The sequence below is a fragment of the Crocodylus siamensis genome, chromosome 10, assembly GCF_052110815.1.
Source record: "Crocodylus siamensis isolate JL-2025a chromosome 10, ASM5211081v1, whole genome shotgun sequence".
Taxonomy (NCBI): domain Eukaryota; kingdom Metazoa; phylum Chordata; order Crocodylia; family Crocodylidae; genus Crocodylus; species Crocodylus siamensis.
The window spans coordinates 16,163,595-16,178,881 of record NC_143404.1 but is presented as its reverse complement, the minus strand read 5'-3'; the positions used below and the strand labels follow the sequence as shown (position 1 = coordinate 16,178,881).

The 15,287-nt window shown below is 41.2% G+C and overlaps 1 protein-coding gene across 3 annotated transcripts in view; it reads left to right on the top strand.

Moving 5' to 3' along the window:
- JAKMIP2 (janus kinase and microtubule interacting protein 2) overlaps positions 1 to 15,287 on the top strand; it is a 125,660-nt gene that overhangs the window by 79,614 nt on the left and 30,759 nt on the right. For all 3 annotated transcript variants that reach the window (XM_090064691.1, XM_090064690.1, XM_090064689.1), the window contains exons 4-11: positions 1,639 to 1,848; positions 2,467 to 2,565; positions 6,098 to 6,244; positions 7,922 to 8,062; positions 10,283 to 10,339; positions 12,135 to 12,254; positions 13,338 to 13,466; positions 14,197 to 14,280. In XM_090064691.1, the coding sequence (XP_089920817.1) occupies positions 1,639 to 1,848; positions 2,467 to 2,565; positions 6,098 to 6,244; positions 7,922 to 8,062; positions 10,283 to 10,339; positions 12,135 to 12,254; positions 13,338 to 13,466; positions 14,197 to 14,280 (987 nt within the window). The remainder of the gene's footprint in view (positions 1 to 1,638; positions 1,849 to 2,466; positions 2,566 to 6,097; positions 6,245 to 7,921; positions 8,063 to 10,282; positions 10,340 to 12,134; positions 12,255 to 13,337; positions 13,467 to 14,196; positions 14,281 to 15,287) is intronic.

Below are 15,287 nucleotides of genomic sequence, written 5' to 3'. Positions count from 1 at the left end.
ATTATTCCCCAACGAATGTGTGTTAAAAGAACCTCTGTAAGCATCATGGAGCCGAAACATGTTGTACGGAAGAAGCACTGAAACTATTGGCAAACTTTTGTGGCGTTCAGGGAACACTTTCATTCCCCCCAGAAAGAAAAAAAAGCCAGAAAAGTCAAAACAATTCCCGTACATTTTTTTAAACTGCATGCTTTTGGTGAGGAGAGTCCATGACCTTATGTTTAGAGACTTTGCTGGGAAGTTGGAAATGCAAGTTCATACCCACCTCTGGGTTGCCTGAAACCCTGCTCTAGAATCCTAACCTCGCTATTGTGCTAAAAGGCGTGGGGAGGGGGGACTTCTCGTCTGGCATCAAGTACTTATAGTCTTCCTCCAGCTCCATGATAGAACTGTGCAAGTTGGTGACATTCAACTCTGTTTCACCCTGTGTATATTCTGTGACTGATATGGGATGTGAAATAGTTTTTGGAAGTTATAAGGAAAAGAAATTTGTTTCCAGAATATTTATTTGCATATGTGCATTGCACTAGGCCAGGCTTTGATTTCATGTACTCCAGTAAAATCTCAGTGGAAAAACTATATTGCCCTGGTGTCAAGAAGGTTGCAATAGATTGACACCTGGGTAAATGAAATCCAAATCTGGCCCATTAATTTGAAAATATAATTCTAAAGGCATTTTAGTATGCTTAAAAGGTTACAGGTTCAGTAAAGTGTCTTTGATGGCTGTAGACACAATTCAGCACAGATAGTATTTTTGCTTTTGGGAAATGACTCATGCAACTTTCACAGATTGCAGTGCACTTTTTCTGAAAATTTTGCAAATTCTGGTTCACTGAACATCCTTAGGCTCAATGGCATTAGCTGCCTTCTGCCAATCTCTGTATCCTTTAGGGCTTGTGTGCAGTGATCTTATTCCAAAATTGAGTTAACCCTTCCTTTTCTGGTTGCCAAGCATCATGCATCAAGATTACAGTGAAGGAAATGAAGTGTGAGGTGCTTTATTGTGGGCTAGATGAATCTGGAACATTACACAGCAATGGAGCAATTGATATCCAAAGAAACAAGAATGATTAGAATGACCCTTCCAATACAGAGTCGGCCCCTGGACTGTAAGTTTGTCAGATTGGGTACGGAGCCCCAGCTGATGTAAATCAGTGACTCTGTATTGATTAAACAGGGCCATATCCTCAACTGATGTAAATCAATATAACTCCATTTACTCTACCAGGGATTGAGCCTACATATCTTCATTTAGCCATAGTATTTTGTACTGTAAATGATTACATGAGGTGCTAGGTGATAAACTGTAACTTTGGCTCTGATTTTTCACAGATCTTAATCCTCTGCAGTTCTTGAGCATGTCAGTAGGGGCTACAGAAGTGGAACACCATTGAAAAGAGCTTGTGTATAGATTCAGTGATGCCCTTTGCTAATTGACAAGCCACAGGCAATAATGATTCATATTTTGTATTGTTTATAGTAAAACCTTGATCAAGTTTATTATCTAGGAATCTGGTGTGATACTCAACAGCAGATACAATAGTAAACGACAACATCGAAGTGATCTGAGTTACTCTTGCAATGCTGACGTGCTGTTGGATTTGTGTGTTGATATTGTTCTGGTATTTCTTAATTTAGATGGATGAGATCAAAGCTAAAGACAGAATAATCTTTTCCTTGGAGAAAGAACTGGAGACTCAGACGGGCTATGTACAGAAGCTTCAGCTGCAGAAAGAAGCTTTGGATGAACAGCTCTTCTTAGTGAAGGAGGCAGAATGTAACATGAGCAGTCCCAAGAGAGAGATCCCAGGGAGAGCAGGGGATGGCTCAGAGCACTGCAGCAGTCCTGTGAGCAGGTTTCCCTGTCCTCTGAAATATAGAAGCTTGGCTCTTTGGTTTGCATAATAAACTCGCCAGCCTTCTGCATCATTTTTCCTATTTGCTACAGAGAGGATAAGCTTCATTTTCTGAACTCTATGAAGTACCCTCTAGTGGAAATTCTTAGCTATGTCTGCCAAAGGCCCTTTGTAGATACCTTAGAAGCACATATGTTTTTGCAGATGTTTTCTTTCCTCTGAATAGCTGGTTCTTAGCTGGTCCAGTGGGTTCAAACCAAGGGCCAATTTCTGCCCTGCACTGCACGATGTGGTTATGAAACACTACCAGATGCAGTGAATATGGGACTCTCCCAAAGCGGAATAGCATATCATTTGCACCCATGTTACCCAGAAGTAAATGACCATACAAAATGTAAGTGGGGTCCAGAAATGAGATCCAAGCTGTTTTAACTTTTTCCCAGCACACAAGTCCCTTGTGATGGTCTCTATAAATGGTACCAATATGGCCAAGGGGGTTCATTTCACTACAAAATGATGATGTGGTCATATTTTAAAGCATTTAACTTGACTTGTCCAATGTATCTTCCATGTGAACCAGTAACTAAATGATATTTTTCTCCATTCTCAGGATTTACGCAGAAATCAGAAGAGGATGGCAGAGCTGAATGCCACCATCCGGAAACTGGAGGACAGGAACACACTACTTGTAGATGAACGAAATGAACTGGTTTGTGATCTTGTCCTTGTCATGCTGGGGAGGCAAGAAGTCATAGGGAAAGAAAAGAAGGGTGATTTAGGCAGTCATGATTAATGCTGTATCTACCCTTTACTCCTAAGGCTTAGAACTTCTCATATGAAAGCACAGGAAATGACACAGTTCTTGGGTGTGCTCAGCAACCTCAGGGCCCAGTCCAAAGTTCCTTGCAATCAGTGGTAATTTTTCTATTGATGTCAGTAGGCTTTGGCTCAGGGCTTTAGTCTTTGTTTCACTACATCCGTTAACACACAACTGTTCCATGCATTATGAGGTGCTTCATAAAACATAGCATGGTGCGATGTTGTATTTAAACATAAGAGGTAACAAGGGCTAATTTTTGCTGCTAACTGAATCTCCAGCCCTTCCATCTCCCTCACCAAGGATAGCCCTGCCCCTTGACAGGTGCCCTGCCCCTGGCTGCTATCTTGGGGCAGGTGTCCTGTCCCCTAGCCCCTGACTCCTGACCATCAGAAGTCTTTCTGGGAGTGGGGGTTGCCTTCTTGGAACCAGAAAAAAGACAAATCATATAGTAAAAGTCAAAAATCTACTGTAACAGGTTTTAATTTTATTTCAAAGAATGTTTTTGTCCTGACTTACATGTGTTTGCTTAGTGTATATAGAGATGATTGCATAATAGGTCAAAAATAAGGTCTTACTCCTGTATTTTGTGTGTGGAGAGTGTGTGGAGTGTGGGTGGCAGGTGGGCATGTGTATATGCTGGGGTGTGGGGAGGGGTTGGTGAGGGGGTGTGGCTGTGTGTGGGGAGTCTAGAGTATCTTGGGTGTTAATATGTGTATATGTGGGGTAGTTGTGGGGGGGTATGGGCGTGTGGGGTGTGAAGTAGGGTGGGGGTGTGGGGACCCTGCACATGCCCCCCTAAGGCACACAGCGCCTACTGCTAACAGCAGCAGCAGCAGACTCATTGCCTACTCACATGTTGCACAGTACCAGCCAGTTCTGGGAGTTGCACATGGCATCAAGGAGCGCAGCCAGGCTGCCCACCTCTCTCACTCCCTGCAGGTCATGTGCAGCTCCCACACCACTGGGGGAAAACCCTGCATGATGAAGGCAGCAGCCTCACCTGACTCCCTGCCACCACATGCAGCTCCTGTCCAGCAGAGTGCCAGGAGCAGTACGGGGCAGCAGAGCCAGGCTGCCAGTTTCATTATGTGGGGCTTCCCCTGGTGGTGTGGGAGTCCCAGGAGCTGCATGTGAGCCATGGGAAGCCCCGTGAGATACAGGCGGGCCAGTTTGGCTCTGCTCCTTCCACTACATGCAACTCCTGGAACTGGCTTGAACCGTGTGCTACCAGGCAGCTGCGCCTGCATGGGCCATGAGCAACCCTGAGGGTCCGCTGCCTGCTGCTTTCACCAGTGGCAGGGGATGTGCAGCACGGGGAGAGGCATGGGGGGGGTTCCCCCCCCACTCTCCATCACACATGTGCACCCACACCCTTCCTACCTAAACTCCACACTCCCGCCACCCCCTGGGTGCAGGCCTCAGTCTCCATGTTCCACACTCCCACCCAGCTGCAGCTTCCCTCTGCCCGCCACCGTTTCCCTACCTGCTGCCCGGAGCAAGTGCTGTAGCATGGACACAAGGAGGAGCTGCTGGAGGCCGGGGAAGCCAAGCAACTCCCCTGGTGGCTGCAGCAGTAGCAGTAGTGGCCCCACCCAGAAGCTGTGCTTGCTGGCCAGGGCCAGAGCCGGGGCCCTCCCCGGCATGAGGGTGGGAGCAAAGTGCACTGGCTGGGTGGGGTATAATTAATTGGGGGGTGCCTGTGGGCCAGGTGAAATAGTTGGATTCAGCCCGCGGGCTGTATTTGGCCTGCCCCTGGTTTACAGGGTTCTTGGGAGCTATCATAGGAAATTTCATAGTAAAAATGTAGCCCAATCTGATATCAATTTCCTCTTAGAATAATGATGTGTGCTTTTATACTAGTGTGGTGTATATAAACTATCTATAATCCCTAAACCCAGCGTAGACACTGTAACAATTAATTGTAGGGTTATGATTCTGATCTTACTCACAATGAGTGTAGACCAGTTAACCATTGACTTCAAGGTGGTTTTACTATCATGAGTTCACAATCAAAACTGGTTTGTAGGATTCTGGTTAAATGTTTCTATATTATCTGACTCAACCTTTTCTTATCAGATACTCCTAAGCACATAGCAGCTTCTGGTCAGATCTATTCTTGAAAAATCAAACAATGACAGTATTTCAGCATCTGGCATATCGACTATGCAGGCTGAGGACAGTATAAATATCAGATCTACAGAGAATGGATTACAGTAAATTCATTTCTTTGACAGATTTATTTTAGCATGCAATAGGTATGCCTTGCCGTGGACATCTGCACTTTTTTGACCATCAGCATTTCTGCAATTCTGGTTAAAGATTAAGGTTTTGAAATGCAGAGCCGTTCCATTGTATTCAGTGTGAGCACAGGAATCATAATTGACTCATTTGGCTTCAGTGTAGATATCTCATTCACATCAGTGGTATTAATTAACTAAAGCTCATAAAATCATGTCTTATCACAATTGTAATACAGCAAAATGCATTAACGTGTATTGCTTACATTAGTTACATCTCTCAAAAACCAAGTTCCTACAGCATTTAGCAAATAATAGCCTGAATATTCAGTCTAATTGATTATAATTTGATGCATACTTTTAAATAGCCAAAGTCTTTTTTTCTTTAATGAGACAATGTCATTTCTTAGAAGAAAGACTGTAAACATTTCTTAGAGAGTTTGATTGTAATGAGCACATTTATTAAATAATATATTATGATCCAGAGTACTGCTACAGGCAAAGTACAACTTCATGTATAATTATGTGTCTTCCTTCCCATTAAAATAAGGATTTTTTTAATAGTGTTGTTCAGAGAACCTCATCTTCTAAGGAAAGGGGAATTTCATATATAGAGGAATTTAGACTTAACAGTAGTAGAATTCAGCACTATGTATTATAATGCTTTTTCCCTGCTAAACAATGATTTGATTTTTAAAAATCCACTGTGTTATAAATAAAAATGTTTTCTGTTGTCCACTGAGGACTCACTGTATGGATGCAGTATTTACAATTAGGGTGTTTTGGACAAGCTGCAGACATCCAAATCTTCCTTTTGGTGAAAAGGTCTGTATCATTTGTCTGTAGGGCGTGGAGCCTTGACTAAAGAAAATGGGTTTCTGTTCCAAGCTCTACCAGTAGTCTGTTGGGAGATCTGGGGCAAGTCATTTCATCCCAGTATATGCCTCAGTTTCCCCATCTTCAGTGTTACTACCTTTCAAAGTACTTTAAAATCTGTGGATAACAAGTGTTAAATAGCAGCAAGGTATTTTTATTTTTTGTCACTTCCATTTGATAATTTTCCTATGGGACTTTGCTTTAGCAAGGGCTACAATCCCCCAGGAAAGAGAGCTAAACCAAGAGCTCATAGTGAGGAAAAAGGGAGTATATTTTTTTAACCAGGCCATTATTCATTATTATTACAGCTGAAACGTGTCCGAGAAGCTGAAAAACAATGCAAACCTCTCCTGGAAAGGAACAAGTGCCTCACCAAGAGAAACGATGAATTGATGTTGTCCTTACAGCGCATGGAGGAAAAACTTAAAGCTGTCACTAAAGAAAATGTAGAAATGGTATTGAATGTAGAATGCTATTGAACACCAGTCAAGGACTGTGCGTGTGTGTGCGCATGCATGTGTGTGTGTGTGCATACATATGTTCACCCACCCCAGGACTTTGATATGGTCTTTCATAAATTAAATTTGGTACTGTTGGACTGATAGTGTAGCCATCATGGTGCAGGAATTATGGAGACTGATGAACCTGATGAAGAATATCTTGTGTTTGAAAGCTTGTCTAACTTCATCCTAGCCATGCAGGTGGTCCAAAAGAAGATATCGCCCACCCACAAAAATCCTTACTTCTCATATACATTAAATTTGTAATTCAGGCAATTGTGAACTTACTTCTATGTGGGCATAGCTAGATGCATGTGGAAAGGTGGGCAGGCAAACTTGATGGAAGAGGCCATAAATTTCACCTCAAATATTGGTTCTGTTGTACCTGCTATTTCTTTCTTTCCACGCTGGAAAAGCTTTTCTGTTTATAGATTTGTTAAATGAAATCCTTCTGGATTTATAAGGCTTGTATTTGACTCTCATTCATTTAGGAGTTTCTGGTATTAATACAATGGAGATCTAATGCCATTGACTACAGTTTCAGCAGATAGGTGCTGAGAAGATGTCCCACACATGGCACATTGATGGATATCATCCCTGACCCATGATACCTACTACACTTGTCTTGAGCAGGCTGACTGCTTTGTCATTTTGGTTCTATCAGACTACTAATTAAGATGAGTCATTATGTATGCAAGCATAATTTGACGTGCAGCTAATCAGACATTGAAGCCTAGGACTTCATAACTAATCCACAGTCTCGAAACAACAGGTGAAATATATGTAGACAACAGCCTAGAGCAGGGTTTTTCAACCTTTTTTAACAAGCCTCCTGGTGGTAGCAGCTGGATATGGAGAGCCCCATCCCACCACGTCCGTTCGGCTGGGCAGTGCCCATGCGGCCCGCAGAGGGGAGCCGCTGCCCTCACCCTCCCTGGCTGCTTCTGGGAGGTGGCAGTGCAGAGTGGTGGGTGACTGCGTGAAACCCCACTGCCCCACGTCTGTCTGTAAAGGGGTACCTCCTCGCCATCAGCTATTGGCTGAGGGCAATGACCCAGCAGCCAATCAGGACAGCAAGTTGGGGGAGGGGTGCGGGGGCAGGGACATGCCATGGTGTGCCGTGTGGAGCCGGTGGCACCTGACATGCCCTCCCCCTCCCCTGGGTAAGAGACAACATGTGGGAATGTGCCTAGGGGTACGTGTACGCCCAGTTGACAACCCCTGGCCTAGAACCCTTCTACACCTGTAGAATTACATGTCTCTATACCAGTAGATCGAGGAGCTCCATTAACTTAAAGAAATAGTTTCCTTATAGACAGCAATGTCAATGGAGGGGGCTGGGGGGAATGAGTATGATGAATGTGCGATTGTGTGATTGTGTGTGTGCGTGTGTGCGCGTACATACCTGCACACAGAATTTAATTTCCTGACATTCAGTATAACTCTACAGTTAAGTGGTGCTAATGAGTAGTTAAGTCATGACAGTTTTGCAGTTGTATTGAAAAAATACAGACATTTTTTTAGGCAGGGGGAAGGAGAGGAGTTATGTCCAAAGAGGAAGATTTCTGCTTGTTTGTTTTTAAGCTCTGAATCTGTTCATTTCCTTTCTATTATTTTATGTTATTACCGCAGAGAGAAAAAATGACATCACATCCTCCTCTAAAGAAATTAAAATCTCTCAATGACCTGGATCAAGCAAATGAAGAGCAAGAAACTGAGTTTTTAAAGCTGCAGGTTATAGAACAACAGAACATAATTGATGAGTTGACAAGGGTATGTTAGACCATCAAGAATTAAAAGAATTTCCTAGATAAATAGTATCTCCATTTTAAGGCATACAAGATTTGAATGACTACATATGTTTTTATAATAATGTGTTGTTATATCTTATTATATTTTTTGAAGATGTATATATTATTTAATAGTGTGTGTATGTGTGCTTATACATACATATATACATTATACTATACCATTTATAATGTTTGTTTATATATATCTATATAAACATTATAAATATATATATATATAAAGATATTATAATGTATATATCCAGACTTGCTGTATATAGTGCTATACATACATGCATCTCTCTTTCTCTTTCTCTCTCTCTCTTGTCTGGATTTTAATATATATTTATATATTAAAATCCAGACTTGATTTTTATGGCAAGCCTTTGGGTAGACAAGTTTCTTTGAGTAAATCTGATATCTTTTATTAGACTAACCCAAATAGTTGGAAAAAAATCTTCTTTGCAACTATTTGAGTCGGTCTAATAAAAGACATCAGATTTACCCATAGAACCTTGTCTGCCTATGTCCTTAGACCAACACAGCTATAACCTATATACTTGTTGTATGAGTATAATTTGTATCATTTCATAGGCATGCATAATCTGTAATTTGATGTCTAACTCTCTCCCTACACTGCAATCCCACAGCATGCAAAAGAGCTTTCATAAACATACCCAAGATAACTTTAAACTAGTTTAACTAGCTCCAGTACAGACAATGTTGTGACTATAGCAGCACAGAGCTCCACATAGGATGCAAGGCCCTCTTTGGAAGCTGGACAAATATTTGGGTGCGTAGCCCACACTTAGCTCTTTGTAGGGTGCAACAGAGGTTTCATTCAATATCAGGCACCTATAGTGTTTCACAAACCAGTCTCATAAAATGAATGGGGTCAGTAATATGGTTTCAAGATTCAATAACTTAGAAAAATATAAGCCTAAAACATATATAGAAGTTGTAGAATGTCTAATGCAACTAGATTTATTCCAATTAGAATAAAGTTTCAGAGTTCTGTATAGGGAAGGGAGAAAGAAATTAGTTTTGCAGATGAAATTTGAGGCAAAAAGGTGTAAGGAAGACAGAAAAACAAAGAAAACAGTTCCAAATGTTGTAAGCAGGAGATAAAAAGGCTTTGGGTGTCTGGAGACATGCCGGGAGGCTGCTCCGACACGCTGTAATTACAGCGTGCCAGAGCAGACTCAATTAATCAAGTCTGCTGGAGCATGCAATTAGTGTGCTCCAGCAGCCTCCGTGTCTCATGTATCAGTGTCCCCACACTTCAGAATGGAAGGTGGGGCGCTTTAACTATAGCTTGTTGGATGACCTTTAGCACCCCGCCACCTTTTTGAAGTGCAGAGACGCTGATACACAAGACGCTGGCAGCGCTTTAATTAGAGTGGCTGTCAGAGCCACTCTAAAGTGCCACCTCCACTCCCAGAGCACATGTAAACACGCTCTTTGTGCCCACGGTGACAAGACTGGTTCTAACAGATAGAACAGGAGTCCTAGCAAAGGAAAGCGTTCTCCCTTTCACTGTTCAGCCCTCTCTGTAACACTGTACGTTTGAATCTTGGGTACATTGAGGAGAGCAGATATTAGAATCCCCTTAAGAAAAATACAAACGATACTGTTCTCCAGTGTGACACAGGATCCAATGTTGTTAGACAACTTTTCACTAGTAATTTGGTTGCAGCTCTTAGTGTGAAATGTACCTTTCAAATATATTTGCATAATAATATGAAAGAAACTTTCTAAAAAAGTCTTCTAAGACCTCTTTCCTACTTGGGACACGGTTGTGAAGTAATCAATAACATAGACTAATCTTTTCAAAAGAAGAGACACCTAAGTAGCACATCTGCAGACAGGGCAAATAGTACATTTCAAACCTGCTGGGCCCCAGCAAACTCCCAAAGTAAAGACTTCCATTTATTTCCATGGGAGATTGATCAAGCCCTATTGTTTAATAAATACATGTGGCAACGAGACAAGTATCTAGGACCTCTTTTCAGACAAGGCCCTACTGACCTTAGAGAATAGTCTTCTGCTTGATGCACATTGAAATGGATCATCCGTTTTCCCAAATGAACGTGAGTTATTTGGAGTCAGTGGAACTACACTGATTCACTGCACGACTGTGTATCTGAGTGTTTATGTCTGAATACAACTAGAAACTTTGCATCTAACCATTAACCTTATTTCTCAGGACAGGGAAAAGCTTATTCGTCGAAGAAAACATAAAAGAAGTTCAAAGCCCATTAAGGTAAGAGGAATAGTAGGTTATTATATAGTAATGCCAGTGTGCTTTTCAGGATAATATATCATGATTATTGCAACTCAACAATACCTTTGAGCACTCTCAGCAGTGGGGCTCATAAGAGTTTCAGTTTCTTCAGGAAAATGTTTTCAATCCCTATTTCTCCAAGATTTATTTGAAAATGCCCATTTTGTTTTTAGTGGCGGGTTTTTTTCCTTTCTAGATCATATTAGATTTACTTGCCACCATCTTTTCCATAAATACCATTATCAAGGCCTGTACAGATTTATCTATGTCCCTAGAGACTCTCCACTCTACCTGCTTCTGTCAGTTTATCCTAAGCCTTCAGGGCCAATCCTGACATCCTTATTGAAGTAAAAGTCACGTTGACTCTCATTTTTACAAACCGAAATCTCTGGCCTAGATCTTGAGATGCAGCTGAGCAGCACGGAGTTAATAACTCACCTCTGTAGATACATGCAAAGGACTTAGGCCACTGTTATATTGCCCTGATGCTGGGTCTTGTCTAGTCTAGTCTAGTCCCTTGGCATATTTTAGAACACCACCAATTTGAGCTGGAATAAACTAATCCCAATGTCACTGTCTACATGTGCGTTTAAGCATAGTAATTAACTACGCTGCCAGATACAGCTTGTATCTGACAGGATGGTCTGGCAGCACAGTAAATTAGTCTGCTGTGCCCTAATTGCTGTGCATGTGTGGACAGTGATGCTTTACTGCACAGCAAATGATTCTGCTGTGCAGTAAAACATCTTGTGTAGATGTGCCCCGTATGTCCATATTTAACTTTATTTCTACATAAATAAACCAGAAATTATCCCATGCAGGAGGATACAGCAGTGATCTTCATTTCTGAAAAATATATGTGCACCAGAATTTCTTGGCATCTTCAGTTCATCCTTCTGCATGACTCAAATTCTGGGAATTCATTAGAAGGCTGTAATCTGACAGCATTAAAAGAAGAAAAATGCTCTACTGAAAATGCATCTTAAATACTCATTGATCAGTCTGTCTTTACCACTACCATGCTTTGTGCCAAGTCTTAAATGCTGAAATCTGTGTCCTGAAACCCAAACCTGCTGGTTAAGCAGCTCTGCAATCTTAGGATATAACTCAGAATGTTTCTTTGGAGTCATTAATTCAGTGAAACAGTGGGATATTAGACACTACACATCCAGAACACGTATTGTAAAAAACATTCTCTGTAAGTCAGTCTTTACCATAGTAGTGAAAACTAATATGAAGTTTAATTCTCCTTTCCTTTATATTAGTTTTGTTAGTGTAAAGCCTTTCCCAAATACACACAAGTGTCAGGAAGAGAAGAATTATGCCCATTGTCTCTTTTTTGCACAACAGGTATTTAATCGGACCCTATCCTCATGGGCCTAAATGTTGACGGTCTTGTTCTGAGCATTGTTATGTGATAGCAATGTATGAATTTATATCCTTCTAATGGGGTGAAGAAGGAAATGCTGTTCTCATTAATTTTCTGATATGAGTCAGATTCTCAAATAGTGCAGTCAGTACAGCTCCATTGACTTCACTGGAGTAAAGTGGTGTATACCAGCTGATGATTCGGACCTGTGCTTGAATCCTTCCAAACACATTTCCTGATGGGGATATAAGCCTGTTGTCATCCTTTCATGTCTTGTGGCTCTTTACATTTTTAAAGTGCTTCCTGATGTTTGTTGGAACTGATTTATATTTTCCCAATATGCAAACCCATGCTATTTGCCTCCAGAAGATGTTCAGAGCTCCCTGTGTTTTTTTCCTTCTTTAGAGACATGTAGTGGATACAGTTTTCGGGTATGATGATGATTCTATGGACTCAGAAACCTCATCCATGGCCTCATTTAGAACAGACAGAACACCAGCAACGCCAGATGATGACCTGGATGAAGTAAGATTTCCTTTCCTCTCCACAATTTGAGCCAAACTTTCAAGAGCGTAGGTGATTAGAATCCCAAAATATTTCAGATGCTTAGATTCACAAGCAGTACTGAGCTCTTCTGTAAATGCTGCCTCAGTTGTATGCTGAGACCTTGAAACTCAAACCCTGAAGAATTTTGAAAATCTAGCTTCTAGAACCTAGGATTACTAATTTTGGATATGAATAAAAATAAATGAATATCCAAATAGCCTGTGACTGCTAAGCTCAGATGGTTTTCTAAACAGTACTTTTAACTGATAATAGTCTGGTCAACAAGCTCATCAGTCACTTCCATCAGGCAGGAAATAGAGCCCTGAATCTGTTCCTTCGGGTATTTCCTCAAGTCCTGATTTACAGTTCTCCCTGAATGTCCAAAACACTATCCACTCCCATTTGATTTTGAGTCCGGGGGTTCTCAAGATTGTCACTAGGCTCTTTTCATTAACTGACATCACAGAAGCACGTTTCCCTTCGTAATGAGCCACGGCTGCCTTTGCCTACAAATACCTTGAATGTCATCAAAGATAGTACATGAGAGCCTTCAGCACTGAAAGCAGAAACCTTATCACCTAAGCTAAAAAGATAAGCATTTTAGTAGTGAGATGCTAGAGGACTGTCCAGCTGCTAGGTAAATCCACTAGCAATGGTCAATCTCATGAACAAGTCTTTGTATCAAAAAATTAAAGATGCCAGTCATTGTAGAAGACACCGATTTCCCACAGTGTGGCAAGGAGTAGTGGAATTTTTTTTGTTTATCCTGGCTTATCTGTCTGTGACCAAAGTAGCTAAATTTGAAGCAAAATTAACCCAAGGCCAGATTGGCCATAATGTACAAAAATATAAAACTACATGTTTCATTTAGGTTTCTAAACTCAACACCCTTATTACCACTGCAACACACGCATTTAAAAGCCATTTTACATCAATGTTGGTTGTCAAGACATGGTGAAACTATAGCCAGGAGTAACCATGAGAGCCCATTTTAGGCATTCCTTCCCTTTCCAGTGCTCCTATGTTTTCTTCTTACAAAGCATCTTCATTCTGTTTCTTCAGAGTTTAGCAGTGGAAGAATCAGAGTTGCGATTTCGACAGCTAACAAAGGAATACCAGGCTCTGCAAAGGGCATATGCATTGCTCCAGGAGCAGACAGGGGGCATCATAGATGCTGAAAGGGAAGCCAAGGTCAGTATTTGTCTGGGGGAGGGAAAGTATTTAGCAGAAGCTAGAAAGCAGAGCATACAAGCCTCCCAAAGGGAAAAGTGAAGTAACATCTAAGGAATCCGACCAGCATATTTGTGCAGTTTAATAGATGGCAGCATCACTCATTTGGCTGAGCCCATGTAAAACAGAAGATTATTAAAAATGAACACAATGGATCGACTTGTAAGATGCCTTCCCTCCACTGAGTCAGGAAACCCTTTATTGATGTAGACGTGTCCAAGTGGAAGATCCTGTATAGTGGCATGTACAATTCCTCGGGTTGTGCAGGTGGCCACACACAGGTTTTTCCAAGCACAGTGAATGTCTGTAGGTTTCTGGGAGATCAAGCATTGCACCCTTCTTTGAAAACACATTTGAGAGTCTTTCACATGGGGACATACTTTAGACAAAGTTGCAAATTATCTATTACACTAAATCTTCCAAACCTGAGTCTCTATCTATAATGTGGGGCCTGATAAATTTCTTCCTCTTAACTTTTGCCTAGCTCTTGTGACATCATTCATGGCAATGCCAAACAAATGCAGAAGGGCATAACATGCAACTAAGTAACACAGCAATGTTTTCACATGTCTTATGGGTGTAAATAATGACATAGGACTAGGCTATCTCCTGTGTCCAGTTTCTCATTGTTGAAAATCCCCTAAATACATTTCTTCTTTCTACTGTGTAATGATGTAACTGATTTTAATAGGCACAGGAGCAGCTCCAGGCAGAAGTCCAGAGGTATAAAGCTAAAATTGAAGATCTGGAAAAAACACTGGCACAGAAAGGACAGGTATATATTTTGCACTGGGCATGAACTTCTGCTTTTGTTGTAGCTAATCTCTGCTGCTGCGTATTCATGAAGCTGGGCCATCAGTGTTCCTGTTAGGCTATCACATTCGCATCAAGAATTTTGTAGCTATTCTGGACACTAACACAACCAGTGATCACTGAATTGTACTGAGGCAGAATGGGTAGGTCTAGAGTTTCTGGTACATACAGTGGGATTCGAGCACAGTTGTCCATTCAAGAGACTACAGAATTTTTAGTAGCAGTAGTTTGTAGTAGTCACTCAGAAAATAAGTCAAAGGACTTGCACCCTCTTCTTGTCGCACACACAGAGAAGTGGACACTTTGTAGTAACAATACGTTGCATTTCTACAATTTTAAGCCTGGTTTTATGCTGGTAGTATCTCATTTCATTGATGTCAGTGGCATTATGCTGAGTTTACACTGATGTAACAGATCAGAATCTGGCCCTTAATTTTCAGATCTTTACAAAGCTCAGTTACAGTTTAGCTAAAAATTCTTGTCGAGTGCAGGTATGGGGGTGCATCACTTCTGCCACGTTATAAATGAGTCTAGTGTTGTCACATGTTAAAGGCTTCCTAGTTTTCAGGATGGAACAATTTAGGACGGCATGAAGAACATTGAAAAAAATCGAAACCGCAATGAGAATTTGGACAGACAGTAAGGTTAATACCTATATCCCTGTGAACTGTACCAGAGCAAATACAAATAATCAGGATCCAATTTTACAACCCACTAAGAGGATGCACAGTCACTAAAAACACTGTCCCTGACTTCATAATGGACATTATTTCAATATAGACTTTCAGGGAGGTATCAGCTTCTAATGAAAAAGCCCAGTGGATTCAACAGTGTTGCTGCTAAATAATAGACTATCATATTGCTATGAAATACAGCTGCTATAGAACATTTTACTACAGTATTTAAACTAAGCACTTGTGGCTTGTTTCAACAATCATGCTGAACTACATAATTCGTAGGCTAAGTATT